The sequence below is a fragment of the Micropterus salmoides genome, unplaced genomic scaffold, assembly GCF_014851395.1.
Source record: "Micropterus salmoides isolate LMB-PRFRI ecotype aquatic unplaced genomic scaffold, ASM1485139v1 Ms_hic_scaffold_9, whole genome shotgun sequence".
In the NCBI taxonomy this organism is placed as follows: domain Eukaryota; kingdom Metazoa; phylum Chordata; class Actinopteri; order Centrarchiformes; family Centrarchidae; genus Micropterus; species Micropterus salmoides.
In genome coordinates, this window is record NW_024044681.1 from 5,391,927 (window position 1) to 5,407,855 (window position 15,929).

The 15,929-nt window shown below is 45.6% G+C and overlaps 1 protein-coding gene across 1 annotated transcript in view; it reads right to left on the reverse strand.

Moving 5' to 3' along the window:
- Window positions 1-14,882: 14,882 nt before the first annotated feature.
- LOC119895457 (keratin-associated protein 5-1-like) overlaps window positions 14,883-15,929 on the reverse strand; it is a 43,748-nt gene continuing 42,701 nt past the window's right edge. Inside the window, exon 2 of the mRNA XM_038708606.1 lies at window positions 14,883-15,609. Coding sequence (XP_038564534.1) covers window positions 14,883-15,548 — 666 coding nt within the window. The 5' untranslated portion in view covers window positions 15,549-15,609. The remainder of the gene's footprint in view (window positions 15,610-15,929) is intronic.

Below are 15,929 nucleotides of genomic sequence, written 5' to 3' on the forward strand. Positions count from 1 at the left end.
GTCTAAGAGGCAGGTTGATGGTTTAGATGAAGAAATTATTGAAGTTAGTTGGTAAAGATTGAGGGAAGCAAAACAGTCTAAACATATATCTGGTTCTACAGCTGTTTCTAAGGTTCCTGAGTTTAGAGATAAGTCGGTGCCAATTGAGGGCAGGTCTTGGTGAATTTTGTCTCTAATAGCTAGAATTTTATCATTAAAGAAGCTCATGAAGTCGTAACTACTGTGAGCTATGGGAATACTTGGCTCAATAGAGCTGTGACTCTCTGTCAGCCTGGCTACAGTGCTGAAAAGAAACCTGGGGTTGTTCCTATTTTCCTCTATTAATGACGAGTAGTACGCTGCTCTGGCATTACGGAGGGCCTTCCTATAAGTTTTAAGACTATCTTGCCAAATTAAACGAGAATTTTCCACTTTGGTGGAACGCCAATTCCTCTCAAGTTTCCGTGATATTTGCTTTAATTTGCGAGTTTCAGTATTATACCATGGAGCTAACCGTCTTTGTTTTATTATTTTCTTTTTTAGAGGGGCTACAGAGTCGAGTGTCATTCGCAGCGAGCCTGCAGCACTATCAACAAGATGATCGATTTGGGAGGGACTGAAATTAGCATAGGAGTCCTCCGTTACTTTGTGACTAGATAATGTATTTAGAGCTGATGGAATCGCATCCTTAAATTTAGCTACAGCACTATCAGACAGACATCTTGTATAGAAATTTTTGCCCAGTGGCGAGTAGTTCAGCAATACAAACTCAAAAGTTATCAAACAGTGGTCGGATAAAGAGGGATTCTGTGGGAACACCACTAAATGTTCAATTTCAATACCATACACCAAAACAAGGTCAAGGGTGTGGTTAAAACAGTGAGTCGGTTCATGAACACTCTGAGAGAAGCCGATGGAATCTAACAGAGAGATAAACGCAGTACTGAAGCTGTCATTCTCAACGTCCACATGAATATTAAAATCCCCTACGATAATAACTTTGTCCGTTTTAAGGACTAAAGTTGACAAAAACTCTGCAAATTCAGATAAGAATTCAGAGGACGGACCAGGTGCTCGGTACACTATAACGAAGAGAATTGGTTGCAGTGATTTCCAACTTGGGTGCGAAAGACTAAGAACAAGACTTTCAAATGAGTTATAGTTTGGTTTAGGTTTAGAGCTGATTAATAGGCTAGAGTGGAAGATAGCTGCAACTCCACCTCCTGCTTCCAGCTTCCAATGATCAGAGTTGGTTTCTCAGCGGGTGTGTCGCTGAGTGGGGAAAATCTGTAAGAAATGTGAACAGGTTGATGATGCCCCGTGGACTTTGAATGCTTACGACTATTCCTCCTTCGGACAGTCACCCAGCCGCCCCCCTTTCCTGGCTGCACAGGAGATGCCGGGGGACGGCTACCAGAGACTAACTCAGGCCGTTCTGCACCGACTACCGGGGACTGGCTAGCTACAGTAGCTAAAGACTGATCTACCAAGGTGCGGAGCCGGACTTCTAAATCACTGAGCCTCGCCTCCATGTCTATAAATAAACTACACTTATTACATGTACCATTACCGCTAAAGGAGGCAGAGGAGTAACTGAACATCTGACACACCGAGCAGGAGAAAGTAGGAGAGAGAGAGGGAGAAGGAGAAGCCATCGCTAGCTGCTAAGCTAAAGTCGCTAACGGCTAAGCTAAAGTACTGTAGCGTCAGCTACCAAAACTTTAGAACAACTATGAGATTGAACAGCAGTCACTTAAAGATGGAAAGAACTGTGAGTGCTTAGGCAAAATTACTGTAAAGAATAAGTGTTTAGCGAACAGTTGGCCGCTGTAATCTAACAAATGTAACTGTTATTTAGCGAGAGCAGCACAACACGGTACCAACACACAAGCACCGGAAACGGAAATGAGTCGACACGCTTACCGCAATACGTCAGCAACACAGCACATCTTTCAATTCAGCAGATCAAGATGAGTAGAGTGCAAAGGATGCAGGAGTAAATTATTATTATGTACAAGTCAGAGGTGGATGTGATGTACAGATACACATACATGAATTCATGTACACAGTTTGATGGAGCATAGTGTTAAGGATGCTGGAATAAATAAGTATTATGTGCAGGTGTTATTTACTTGAGGTAGGTGTACAGTATATTTGGTATACAGTATATACAATATGAACAGTGTGAACAGCACTGAAATATGGTGTATAATATGTTGAATGGTGAATACATAATAAGTGGAAACCAGTAAACAGGTGCTGATTAGAGGCAGAGTTACTGGGTTATTGCACAGGAATTGTTCCTGACACTGTGAGTCAGAAATCAGCTGTTCATCAGAGTGATGGCTTGTGGGAAGAAACTGCTTCTGTGTCTGTTGGTTTTGGCGTACAGTGATCTGTAGCGCCTACCAGAGGGGAGGAGCTGGAACAGGTTGTGCCCGGGGTGAGATGGATCTGCAGTGATGTTTCCTGCCCGTTTCCTGACTCTGGAAATGTACACTGCTCAAAAAAATAAAGGGGACACTAAAATAACACATCCTAAATCTGAATGAATGAAATAATCTCTAAATACTCCTTTCTTTACATAGTTGAATGTGCTGACAACAAAATCACACAAAAATGTATCAACCCATGGAGGTCTGGATTTGGAGTCACACTCAGAATCAAAGTGGAAAACACTACAGGCCGATCCAACTTTGATGTAATGTCCTTAAAACAAGTCAAAATGAGGCTCAGTAGTGTGTGTGGCCTCCACGTGCCTGTATGACCTCCCTACAACGCCTGGGCTCCTGATGAGGTGGCGGATGGTCTCCTGAGGGATCTCCTCCCAGACCTGGACTAAAGCATCCGCCAACTCCTGGACAGTCTGTGGTGCAACGTGGCGTTGGTGGATGGAGCGAGACATGATGTCCCAGATGTGCTCAGTTGGATTCAGGTCTGGGGAACGGGCGGGCCGGTCCATAGACAAACTCCAGCCACATGAGGTCTAGCATTGTGTTGCATTAGGAGGAACCCAGGGCCGACCACACCAGCATATGGTCTCACAAGGGGTCTGAAGATCTGTACCTAATGGCAGTCAGGCTACCTCTGGCGAGCACATGGAGGGCTGTGCGGCCCCCCAAAGAAATGCCACCGCACACCATTACTGACCCACCGCCAAACCGGTCATGCTGGAGGTCATTTTGCAGGGCTCTGGCAGTGCTCCTCCTGCTCCTCCTTGCACAAAGGCGGAGGTAGCGGTCCTGCTGCTGGGTTGTTGCCCTCCTACGGCCTCCTCCACGTCTCCTGATGTACTGGCCTGTCTCCTGGTAGCGCCTCCGTGCTCTGGACACTACGCTGACAGACACAGCAAACCTTCTTGCCACAGCTCGCATTGATGTGCCATCCTGGATGAGCTGCACTACCTGAGCCACTTGTGTGGGTTGTAGACTCCATCTCATGAATCACTACGGGCCAATCACCAATACACGAATCACTACAGGCTGCTACATGAATCACTACGGCTGCTGTACGAATCACCCATGGGCTGCTACATGAATCACTACGGCTGCTGTATGAATCACCCACGGGCTGCTACATGAATCACTACGGCTGCTGTACGAATCACTAAGGGCTGATCACTACGGGCTGCTGTAAGAATCACTATGGGCTGCTATATGAATCACTACGGGCTGAAACATGAATCACAGATTTGAGCCAGTGCAGCAAGAGGAACTGTAAAAGCACTTTCTTTTAGTCACACTGAACAACCAGCTCGGTGAGCTTGTGATCTCTGGAACGTAAACTGGTTTATGTAAAGTTTGGGCACATAAACAATGAAGTTTCCAGACTTGCGTCACATCTGGTGCTTGTTGCATCACATTAGTGCTTGTTGGCATTCACCATTTTGTTTTTGTTTTTGTGTTTGCGTGTATGAGATGTAAATAAGAATGTGGAAACTATGGAGATTGAGGCTCACCGTCTGTCAGTTCCAAAACTATTTTTATTCAGTTATGCCAAGGATAAATTTTCCATTCTATACTACCTTTAATAAAAGAAAGAAAGAAAAGGAAAAGGGGTGACATTAACAGCATCTGTAAGGTCATGGTTCAAGTACAGTGTAACTAACACTCTATGACACATATCAAGTGCAATAAATTAGTATTAAATTGACAGGTGGTGTGTTGGTTTAGATAGTGTGTGGCTGTTGTCTCCACTCACAGTCACAGGACTAAAGTAGTAACGACCCAGCAGGGTGGTACTGATGCAAAATCTGCAGGCATGAAAGCTGTTAGGTTGTAAAAGGTGTTCCATCAGGAATCAAAAATATGTTTGGTAACACAAATCAAAGTTAGAAAGAAAGAAAATGATCCAGAAACTAATGAACCAAGCACAAATACCAGTGGAGTCGAACCATAAAGCAGAAAATACATTTCCAGTAAAAAAACAGTTCCATTTGTCACAGAGCAGGAAATACAGAACAAGTTTCTAAAAGTAAATAAACACACTGATTTGTCAGATTTACCTACTCAGGTGTAACAAGATCATTTACACACTGAAAAACTAAACAAGAGAAACTCTCTTGAAGAAAACACGGACGATGAGACGATACGACTGCAGCTGGAGAGCTGATTTTCTCTCTGAGAGAGAGACAGAAAGAGAAAGAGAGTTTGGTATCTGTGAAAACGTGTGCAGATTTATAGAATCTGTTATGTTAATGGGAGGCTCCTTACTGACATCTACAGCTCCACTTCACTGAGAGTGACTCTACACCCCTGTAGTCTGTACTGGGATCCTGATGGCAGGCAGACCACTTATTCCCAATACCAATTTGGGGGGGACAGAGCTTCTCTTCTCCCTCGTCTCTCTCCGAGATTTCAGGCAGGTGAGAATCACGTAGCACCCAGAGAACCTGATATGGAGAGGGCAGAGGAGAGGACCGGCAGCTTGGGAGAAGTGCCAGTACGCAAGAAAATGTCCCAGTACGCCAAAGAGTAAAACATGGAGGTTCCGGTACCACGTACTGTTGTGTACCAGCCCACTTCAAGCACTGGAGTAGACAGGTCAAAAGCACAAAGCTGGTGAGCTACCGTCCTCCTCAAACGAGGGGATGACGTTGAGTGTCTTGCTGTCGCGCTGATAGAACATTCTGTGATAGTTGGTTGGAATCGGTTAGTTGTTGGAGATGATGGGAATGTCATGTTGGTCAACTGTCAAACTCTCTCACCATGAAGCAGATTCTTTTGAATGATAACATCAGTCGTTTGGCTCGTACTTGATGCCAGGTCTTGCTACTGCTTTGTCCATGTGTAAATGACTTTTCCTAAAACATTAGTGATTTAAAAATGGACTTTATGTTAAAATTACCAGAGGTACCCAGAAACTGTCATAGGTTGGTGCCTGACCATTAAGAGCTTTATAGGTGAGAAGAATGATTTTAAATCCTATTTTGGATTTTACAGGAAGCCATTGCAGAGAAGCTAAAACAGGAGAAATGTGATCTCTTTTACTGGTTCGTGTCGGCACACATGCCAGACAAGAAACAAAAACATGAACTAGTTTTTCCATATAATTTTGAGGCAGGATGTTCCTGATGTTTGTTACAAAAGTGAAAAACGGCGGTCCTTCAAGATTGTTTAATGTGAGAGCTAAAGGTTCAGTCTGTAATATTTCTGAGGATCTATTGACAGAAATGCAATATAATATCCATAACTATGTTTTCAGTGGTGTATAAAGACCTTACATAATAAACCGTTGTGTTTTCATTACCTTAGAATGAGACGTTTCTATCTAAATACACCGCTATGTTTCAACAGTAGCCCAAACAGACCAACTGCTCTACAGAGCGCGTTTCATCACTACGTTGAATATGTACAATATGCACTTTTGGATTGTTTGTTTTGCATTTCCTCAGTGCTCTGACTGGGTTTATGTTTCTCATCATGAAGGTCTGGTCGCTCTGGGTTACTGTAGATATGTCCACCTGAGACGAGTGTTATCTACCTTGTTGAGTAGAGGCTTTTATTTTGAAGTGGGAGAGAAACAGAAGTTGGGGTGTTGTTCCGGTTCAACACTGTACAAGAGACGAAGAAAAAAATAATAAAGATGTCCCGTCTTGGTTCAGACAACGGAGCGTCCGTGTTGTTATTTTGGTAGCCACATAAAATGTATAGGCGAACTAATAACCGCTCGGTTACACGAGTATACAGGTCTTTCTTTTCCAGATTATTCCCTTACAGACGCATCTCTAGCTTTCCTACATGGCATGATTATGTCACTGTTTGGTATGGGTGAGGCAGGTTGGAGGACCCAAACGCAGGACACAGAGCGGAGCAGGTATGGTTCAGTGGTTTTAATACAACAAAAGGCGAGCACACTTACAAACAGAGTAGCTGATGACTGAGTCCCAAAACAAAGGTAGTCCAAACAGATATCCAAAGGAAGCAGGGTAACACGACCGGGAGACACGACAAACAACAGGAGACAGCATGCAATGACCCGACCAAGACAAGACAGAAACACCAGGTATATATACACACACACACACACACACACACACAGGGACTAACGAGCAGGGCGGGAGCAACACAGGTGAAGGACATGAGATTAACGAGGCAGGCAGAGAGAGACAGTGAATAGAGAGACTGACATACAGGCAGAGTGACAACTGGGGGAACAGACGGAACACAGATTACTGAACACAAAACAGACCAGAGTGAACACTTAACATGAACTAAGGTACAGGACTGGGAACAAGGACAAAGAACTAAAACGCAGGAACAAGAGTTAAGGCAGTGACTAAGAAACAATATAACAAGTAGACTCCCAAACCAATATCAAAACAACACAGGACTATGAGCTAGAACACCAGACAAGACATAAACACTAAGGACAAGGAAACAAGAAGAACAGGAAAACAGAAGGACACCAGAAACAAATGGCAAAAACTACAACTCATGACAGATTACTTAAATAGAATTATCTCTGGAAAGGTAGTTGTGATATGACAAAATTATGTGACACAAGGGCAGCCCTGCTAGTAGTAACACCATGTCCCTAAATCATGAATGATATCTGTAATTTTACAGCATTTAACAGCACTTTATTCCTGCTTTTTCTCTGTCTCAGCTCTGCCTTTTTTCTCGATCACCTGTGCATTTTGTCTCCACACTGCTCGGCCACGCACACTCACGCACTGACTCAACAATGTGTTGATGTGTGTGTGCATGCAACCAGTTGAGTGTGATGATCATACCATCAGGTTAAAAGCAGGAAGGAGGCTGACGATCTACAGGTCTAAGGGACTGTGGCTGCCCTGTTCCACATTCAACTTTTATATTCTCCTTTGACAAAAGTCTGGATGAGAGAGTGAGACGCAGCTGTTGTGTGGATTCTCCTGCAATTAAAAAAGATCGCTAGGGTATGTCATCGCTGCCGCTGGTTAAGTTGAATATTGACAACAGGCTAAAACGGCCCTCGGTCCGACGGCCAGTCCGCGAGTTTTATCTCCACAGCGTCTTCTTGTTTACAATGTTGTCTGTAAAGAGAGGCTTCACGAATGGACCAATGACATCCACCAACCATCCACAACTAACATTATGTGCAGGTAGTAGTCTCCCTTTCTGGAGATTTTGTGCCGCCGACATCAGCTTCTCTGGTGATGGGGCCTTCTAGACATACATGTCTGTCCACTATGGTCCTTTGAGAGCCAATCCCATCTAGGTGTACCCTGCAGGGAGATCACCACAAAGTGTAGTGGCAGTGTAATTCATATCTATTGAGCCAATTCACATGGTCTGCATTTGGTATGGCATTGTATTCTCCTCTTTTTTGTCAGAAATTAGATTAGATTATCTAACATATAAACAACATGAACATATATAACAGCGTCCTGTACATTTTATACACAAATTGACACCCAAACCAAATTATAGTTTTAAATCAGCAAGTACTCTTGTTGAGTATTGTTCTGGCAGAAGGGATAAAACTCCTGCTATAGTGAGCCTGTTTCCAGACCAGGGATCTATACGTCCTGATGGTGGAGTGAAAAATGTGTTGAGAGGATGACTGATGTTGTGTGCTATAATGTGCGCTTTCCGTAAAATGGCTTTCCAGTTGAGGACAGAGGAGAGGTTGGGGGTGGGGAAACCAATTATTTTGGAGGCATTGTTTGTGGTGTGTGTAAATTTGTTCTTATTGGTCACAGTGAGTATGTTGAAATAACAGATTGAACAGTAAAGAAGGACGGGTTGAATTATGCTTTTGTAGAGCAGCAGCAGAAGGTGGGGAGCAGCCAAAGGAGATTTAAGTTTACGGATGGCAGAGAGTCTTTGTTGGCAGTGTTTGAAAGTGTCAGTGGTATGTTGATCAAATTTCAGTTTATTGTCCAGAGTGAGTCCAAGGTATCTGAAGCACTCCACCCTTTTAACAGCTTTCAACAGATTATTGATGCATGTAGGGTTGGGGGTGACATTATGGGCTGTGCTGTAGGTGTTGGGTGTATTAATTAACATTCCTTTTGTTATTGCAACATTCATCTGAAGATAATTATTTGAACACCACTGCGTGAGGTGAGAGATGGAGTCTTGATAGCTTAAAACAGAGATATATGTGGTAATGGGTGAGGGGCTGGTGCACTCATTGGCGTATAGGGTAAACAGAAATGGACACAGGACACAACCTTGTGGGGGTCTGGTGTTGCATGGGTGAGCGCAGAGGAGATGAGCCCAAACGCAAGACACTGAAGCAGTGATACAGTTCAGGGTTTTTATTCCAAATGAAAAACAGGTTAGCAGGCTTACAGGCAGTAGACGGGAAAATCCAACAGGCTGACAGAACACCCTTCCCCTCGAACACGACTGAGTGTAACACACCACAATGACCAGACACAGACTGAGGAAACAAACAAGTATACATGCACACACGGGTTAACGAGCTGGGAGGGAGAAACACAGGTGACCGGGATCAGGTTAACGAGGAAGGCAGAGACAACCGGGGGTGACAGAGAGGCAGGCCGGCAGAGAGACAGTTAACCCAGAAAACACAAGTACACAGACCAGAAGTAAACACTAAGACATGAACTGAGACACAGAACTATGACACAGGGCTGAGATGCAGAGCTAAACCTAAGAGACAAGACAGATAAACTACACAGAGAACACAAGAGCAGGAACCGAACCTCAAACAAGAAACAACTGACTAACAGAATGAAGTAGGGAACAGAGACGGAACCAACTGGGAAACAGGACAACACTAAACGCAGATATAAACTAGGTTACTGGACACTGGACAGCAAACAGGACTGAACCCCAAAGCACAACAGACTAAATAACAGATACTGAACTGATCAAATATCACGAAAACTCACACAGGGGTAACCATAAACATGGCCGACAAGCAAAATGTGACAGGAGGACGTCACAGAATCCACTCTGACTGTTTGTGGTCTGTCGCTGAGGAAGCTGTAAACCCAGTGAATGAGAACTGCGGGAACGTTGAGATGGTGGAGTTTCCTAATCATCTGGTGATGCTGAATAGTGTTGAAGGCAGAACTATAGTCAATAAAAAGAAGTCTGGCAAAATTCCCAGGTGATGCAGATGCCACTGCATCTTCCGTCCCCCTTTTGGCCTTGTAGGCAAACTGTAAAGGATCCAATTGTGGTCCGTCAATTGGAAGGTTGGAGCTGTGTCAGTTTCGGGGTTTCTTGGGCACCGGTATGATGGTGGATGTTTTCCACAGGGTGGGTATAGAAGCAGTCCTGTAGGATTCCGTGAAGATGGACTGAAGAGTGGGAGAGAGCTCCATGGCACAGTCTCTCAGCACCTGTGCCTGGATGCCGTCCGGTCCTAGAGCCTTGCCTGGTTTGCACCGTCTCAGTTGCCGCCTCACGTCTTCTACTGTGAAAGGAGCAGCCGTGAATAGAAAATGTTCAGCTCTTCAGAAAAAGATGATGGATCTGTTATTGTGGTTAGTTTGGGTCTGGGATCACGTCTGGTTAGTGTTGTTACTCTTTGAAAACACTATTTAGTGTTCATGCCTGCTCAAGTCTCTCTTTGTATTTGTGTTTTGCTTTGATGATGTAATTTTTTAATTGACGGCTGATGGTTTTTAGTGAGGCCCAGTCTTGTTGTTGAATGGCTTTCCGTTTTTCCCTGTAAACTGTAGTTAATACGATGAGTTGTCCAGGGTTTGGATATTTCTTGGTGTGGTTGTTGTGATGCAGAATTTGATGTAGTCTGTGATGACGCAGACTCTCACGTCAAGGTTGTCCAGTCCGTGCAGGCAAGTGAGCCTTGTAGTTGTGTAATTGCGTCCTCCGACCACTGGTTGACACTGTAGACCTGTGGCTTGTGACTTTTCAGCACCGGTCTGGAATGCAGATGTAGAAAAAAAATATTGTTGTCCATGAAGCCGAGCGGTGGGTGAGCCCTTGAGATGTATGCGTCTGAAATATTGCCATAACAAAGGTCAAGAGTGTTTGCTCTCCTTGTCGGAATGTCCACATATTGCTGAAATGACGGCAGCACACTGTTGACTCTGCAACTGCTAAAATCACCAACAATGAACACTGGGGCTTCTGGATATTTCTCTTGCATGTTGTTAGCATTGTTGGCCACTAGCTCGGCTGCAGCCTTGGTGTTGGCACTGGGAGGGATGTAAACACAGCTGATGACAACAGTGGGGAATTCCCATGGAAGGTAGAATGGACGGAGGGACAGGGTCAGCATTTGTAAGTGGGGGGTACAGACCTTGTTGTGGATCTTTAAGTCGTTATGAACATGAACATGCAGACCCCTCCGCCCCTCTCTCCTTGCCCAACTCCTTCGTACGATCTGTCCTGAAGACGGTGAAGTTGTCGAGATCTACCACGGAGCCTGGAACAGCCTCATCAAGCCAGGTTTCGGTCAGGGCAATGATGCATGATTCTTTGATTTTGCGTGAAGTACGTCCAGTTTGTTTCGGAGAGAACGCACATTAGACGGGATGATGGAGGGGAGAGGGGATTTGAAGGTTTCTTTTCTCAGCCTGCAGCGCACCCTACCTTTATTCCCCTTTTCCTCATTCGTATTTCGGCTGGAAGGACACTTGATGGTTTGATACACTGGGGCATGGAGGACCGGAGTTGGAGCAGGACTTCCCTGGAGTAGGCGAGTCCATTTTTTCCATGTAGCTCTGGTAGTAATCTGTAGCATTTGTAGGTGATGAGCCAAGGGATGATGAGTATAATCCAAATAGTTTTGTGTAGTTCACCCATAGCGATAGACAATTCTGAACAAGCTAGACAACCCAAGACAACTAGACACACACACAGCGAGTGGACACAGTGAGGCAAACAGTACAGACGGTGTCGTCGCAGCAGAGAATGAGCCGGAAAGTGAAATGGCTTACTTGCTATTGCCAGTTGGTGGTGCTATGAGAATGAGTGATTTTGATGATACACAACAGTTTTGCGCATCTAACTGAAACAGGGCGCCAGGGCTGCATCATTGAAGGTTCACTTCCTGCTGCCAGCAGGTGGCACTATGAGCATGAGTGAATTTTGGCCTGTAGATGTGTTCAGGGTCACCGGCGCTGCAAAACTTCACCATGTCACATGACATAAAATCCTAGAGGGAGCAAGGAGGCTGTACGCAGACTTGACTGTGTTGCTGCTGGACTTTCATTGTGCCTCCAGGTGGAAGCATCAGCAGAAATAGCAGTGGTTGCATCACGTGACATTGCAGGATATGGTGATCTCATGGTGCTACATGCAGTTTCACGCAGAAGACACCACATCTGTCTGTGCGGTGATGGTAAAGATAGCATACAACACTCCTTGACATGCCCAACAACAACTGTTCTTATTCCTGCTATTCTCCTCCCTGAAGCAGATGTAGACCTGCAGGACTGTGTAGTTTACAGCTGGATGGCCAAACAGAGATTTTCTGACATCCTCAGGAAAACCAATTGCACACCACAAACTTTGTGTCTGGTCTGTTGGACACTCTTCTGCTCCTGGCTGCAGTTGCAGTGATAAAATGTGATGCAACTTTTCAGCAGGTAACACCTCAGCAGATGCTGTTGCAGTGAAAGGCGCAGTGTCAGGCTCCAAGTTCTGTCAGGATGGGGGATGAGGATGATAGGTTGAGCACCCAAATGCAGGACACAGGAGATCAAGACAGAACAGGGAACAAGCTGGATGCAAGCAACACACACAGACTACTTCAAACTAAAACAGGAAACAGAGCATAATACAGAGACACGGACCAAACTGACAGAACACTCACAGACAGAACCATAAGCAGACAGGAACAAACTCAAGACGAACTCCCGAACCGAACGATATCAAAATGCATCCCATACCATAGAATTGTATAGCCTATCTTTTGAAATGGTTGGTGCCCCACCAATTTTTTACAGATAAAAACGCCACTGTACACAGACAAAACAGACCGACATGCAGACCCAAACCAGAACCAAGCATGTGACAAACAGTGTTGGGCAGCAACGTGTTACTGTAATAATATTACAGTCCAAGTAACACTGCGTTGCTCGTTACTACTAGAATGCACTCCAGCTAAATAACAGAAACTTCATTTCACAGCACAACCCTGCGATGAAGAAGTGAAGCCTAGTGGAGAAAATCGATACATTATAGAGAAAATACAGACAAAGAGTAACATCAAGCTGCCACAAAGGAAGACATTTGATGGCTACCTGGATAGAGAATACGCTGTAACAGTTAACTGGATTAGCAGTTGAACTTTGGCTGCCATAGCAAGTAGAAGAATCAGAGGTCGGCAGGGTTAGAGTTAGGGTATCCATCAAAAGAAAGCGATACTCTTTTCAACAACAGGATACTGTTAATATATCAGAATCATTCTACTGATCATCTAACTTATGTTACAGTGTGAAGTCTACGTTTGCTCTGCAGAGACTTTAATGGAAAGTGAAAGTATTATTTGCCGGTTTGTTAAAGAGCGACGCAGGCTGCTTTCGAACACGGCCAGCAGTGTCATGGTGTTATATTATTAGAACAATAAAGCCTTAAAATGAAAAAGGTGTTTGCTTGATTTTCTAAATGTTATTGCGCACACAGACTGGATCGTTTCGGTTAATGAAGCAAAATGCAGATTACAGACTGGTTAAGTTATTAAGGTATGAATGGAAAATGTAGAGAAATTAAGAGTAGATTACTGACCTAAAGAAAATACTGGAGTAAAGAGTAAAAGTACAGTTTTTAAAAAAGGTACGTGAAAAGGTGCCAATTACTTTTTTTTTAATGTATTTACTTAGCAAATGTGCGTTATTTGTAACAAGTTCCTACCCACCCTGCAGCAGGAGTCCTCACTGCTGTCTTCAGGCAGGCTAGTAACAGCAGCACAAAAGAAACGTAGCCTATTGAGGCGCTTTGCTGCACCCAAACTTTTTTTTCTCTCCCTTAACTTTTCAGCACCACCTTTGCCTTGTGTCACATGTTTTCTATAGGCCAATGTGATTTATGTCCGCGTTTCAACCGTTTAATCATGTCTGATGCGGTGTGTGATTGAATGACTAGTCTTTCAAACCACCTCGGCCATGAGCCAACCCCGAAATTGACGGAGTGAGGGGGGACAAAACATAGATTTTGAAATGTGGGGGGGGAGATGTCCCCCTTATGTATAATGGCTCCTATGCATATGGTCATCTTTGAGCGTTTGAGCACAAGATGACCACACATGGCAGAAATCATGTTTCACATGTTAGCAAATTATTTATCAAAAATTTGTTACTTCAATAATTACCATCCGACTTATATCATCATTTATTCAAACTGACATCATGATTAAATGAATGAGAAAAAACATTTGTTAAACTTTCTAAAATGAGGCAAATTAAATTTAAAGATACAACAAATTGCACTTTTTAAAAATCACTAAATTAAATATGGCTCATTAATTTTTATGATCAAAATACATAAAAAATCATATGATTATAAAGACAGTGACTTATAAATGATAATCTGTACTTTAGGATTACTCTTAATACTAAAGTGCAGCATATTTTACAAACACACCAGAGATCAAACTAAAAACCGAAAAGCTCAAAACAAGAACATATACTGTTTAATAATGGAAATAACAGAGAACATTTTATGTTTCAAACAATGAAAACTTTCACATGTTCAGTCTCTCCTGAACACGTTCATGGTCGAACTCAGCTGTTACAGAAGAAAAGTAAAGAAACATTTGAGAGATGTTCAAATTGAGAACACAGTGATGATGTTTTAACCACTAATAGTTTGAACCCCCCTGAGCCCTGGACTAAAGTGCCGGGTTGTTCCAAACATCAGTCTTCATTTATTTTTGTCAACCAACAAAAAGCCACTGCAGCCCCTGCGGCCACTGCAGCCCCTGCGGCCCCTGCAGCCCCTGCAGCCCGAGCAACCCATGCAGCCAAAGCAGCAACTGCTGCCACTGTGGCAACTGCTGCCACTGCGCTTCCTGCCGCTGATGCAGCCAAAGCAGCCACTCCAGCCACTGCGGCCCCTGCAGCCCAGGCAGCCACTGCTGCAACTGTGGCCCAGGCAGCCCCTGTGGCCCATGCAGCAAATGCGCCCCATGAGGTTCCTGCAGCCCAGGCAATGACTGCAGCCCCTGAGGCCCATGCGGTTCCTGCTGCCCATGTAGCCCAAGCAGCCACTGCAGCCCCTTCAGCCCAGGCAGCCACTGCAGACCATGCAGACCATGCAGTTCCTGCTGCCCATGTAGCCCAGGCAGCAACTGCATCCCCTGCAGCCCATTCAGCCCAGGCAGCCACTCTGGCCCCTTCAGCCCAGGAAGCCACTGCAGCCCATGCAGCCCATGCGGTTCCTGCTGCCCATGTAGCCCAGGCAGCAACTGCATCCCCTGCCACCCCTTCAGCCCAGGCAGCCACTGCAGCCCCTGCAGCCCCTGCGGCCCCTTTAGCCCGGACAGCCCAGGCAGCCCCTGTGGCCTCTGAGGCCCCTGCAGCCCAGACAGCCCCTGTCGCCACTGCAGCAACTGCAGCCCATGCGGTCCCTGCAGCCCATGCAGTTCCTGCCGCCACTGCAGCGACTACGGCCACTGCGGCCCATGGGGTCCCTGCAGTCCCTGCTGCCCATGCAGTCCAGGCAGCCACTGCAGCCACCGCTGCCACGGCAGCCCCTGCAGCCACTGCGGCCCTTGCAGCCACTGCAGTCCATGTGGTCCCTGCTGCCCATGAAGCCGAGGCAGCCACTGCTGCCCGTGCAGCCACTACGGCCCATGCCGCAACTATGGCCCATGCGGTCCCTGCACACACTGCAGCCCCTGCAGCCCCTGTACACACGGCAGCCCCTGCGGCCACTACAGCCATTGCAGCCCATGCGGCAACTGTGGACCATGACGTACCCGCAGCCCATGCAGCCCAAGCAGCCACTGAAGCCACTGTGGCCCATGTGGAAACTGCAGCCCATGCAGCAACTGCGGCCCATGCAGTCCCTGCTGTCCATGTAGCCCAGACTGCCACTGTGGCCCCTGCAGCCAATGCAGCCCATGCGGCAACTGCGGCCAATGCTGCCCAGGCTGCCACTGTGGCCACTGCGGCCCATGCCGTAACTGTGGCCCATGCAGCCCGGGCAGCCACTGCGGTGATCCTGTTCCTCCTGATCCTGTTTCTGGAAGCATCACCTGGAATCAAACAAGTAGAGATTAGTTCATCTCCTCAGAACTGCTGGCTGAAAATTGACAGCACTAAAACTTATACAAACGTGTCTGCTGGATCACAGACTGCTTCAGTCTTAAAAACTTTAGTGAACATTTGAGACACAACCAGTGAACTCGTTTGCTCTGTAAACTGTGTTTGCTCATCTTTGGTTCAAAATGTCTTCAGTGCTCCACCTGTAACAGGAGTGGTAGCACAGCGCTTTTCATAAAAGAGCGGGTCTAGACCGCCTTTTAAGAGGCAGAAACCTCGAGCAGAACCATGGCTCAGGGTGGGCAGAGAGAGA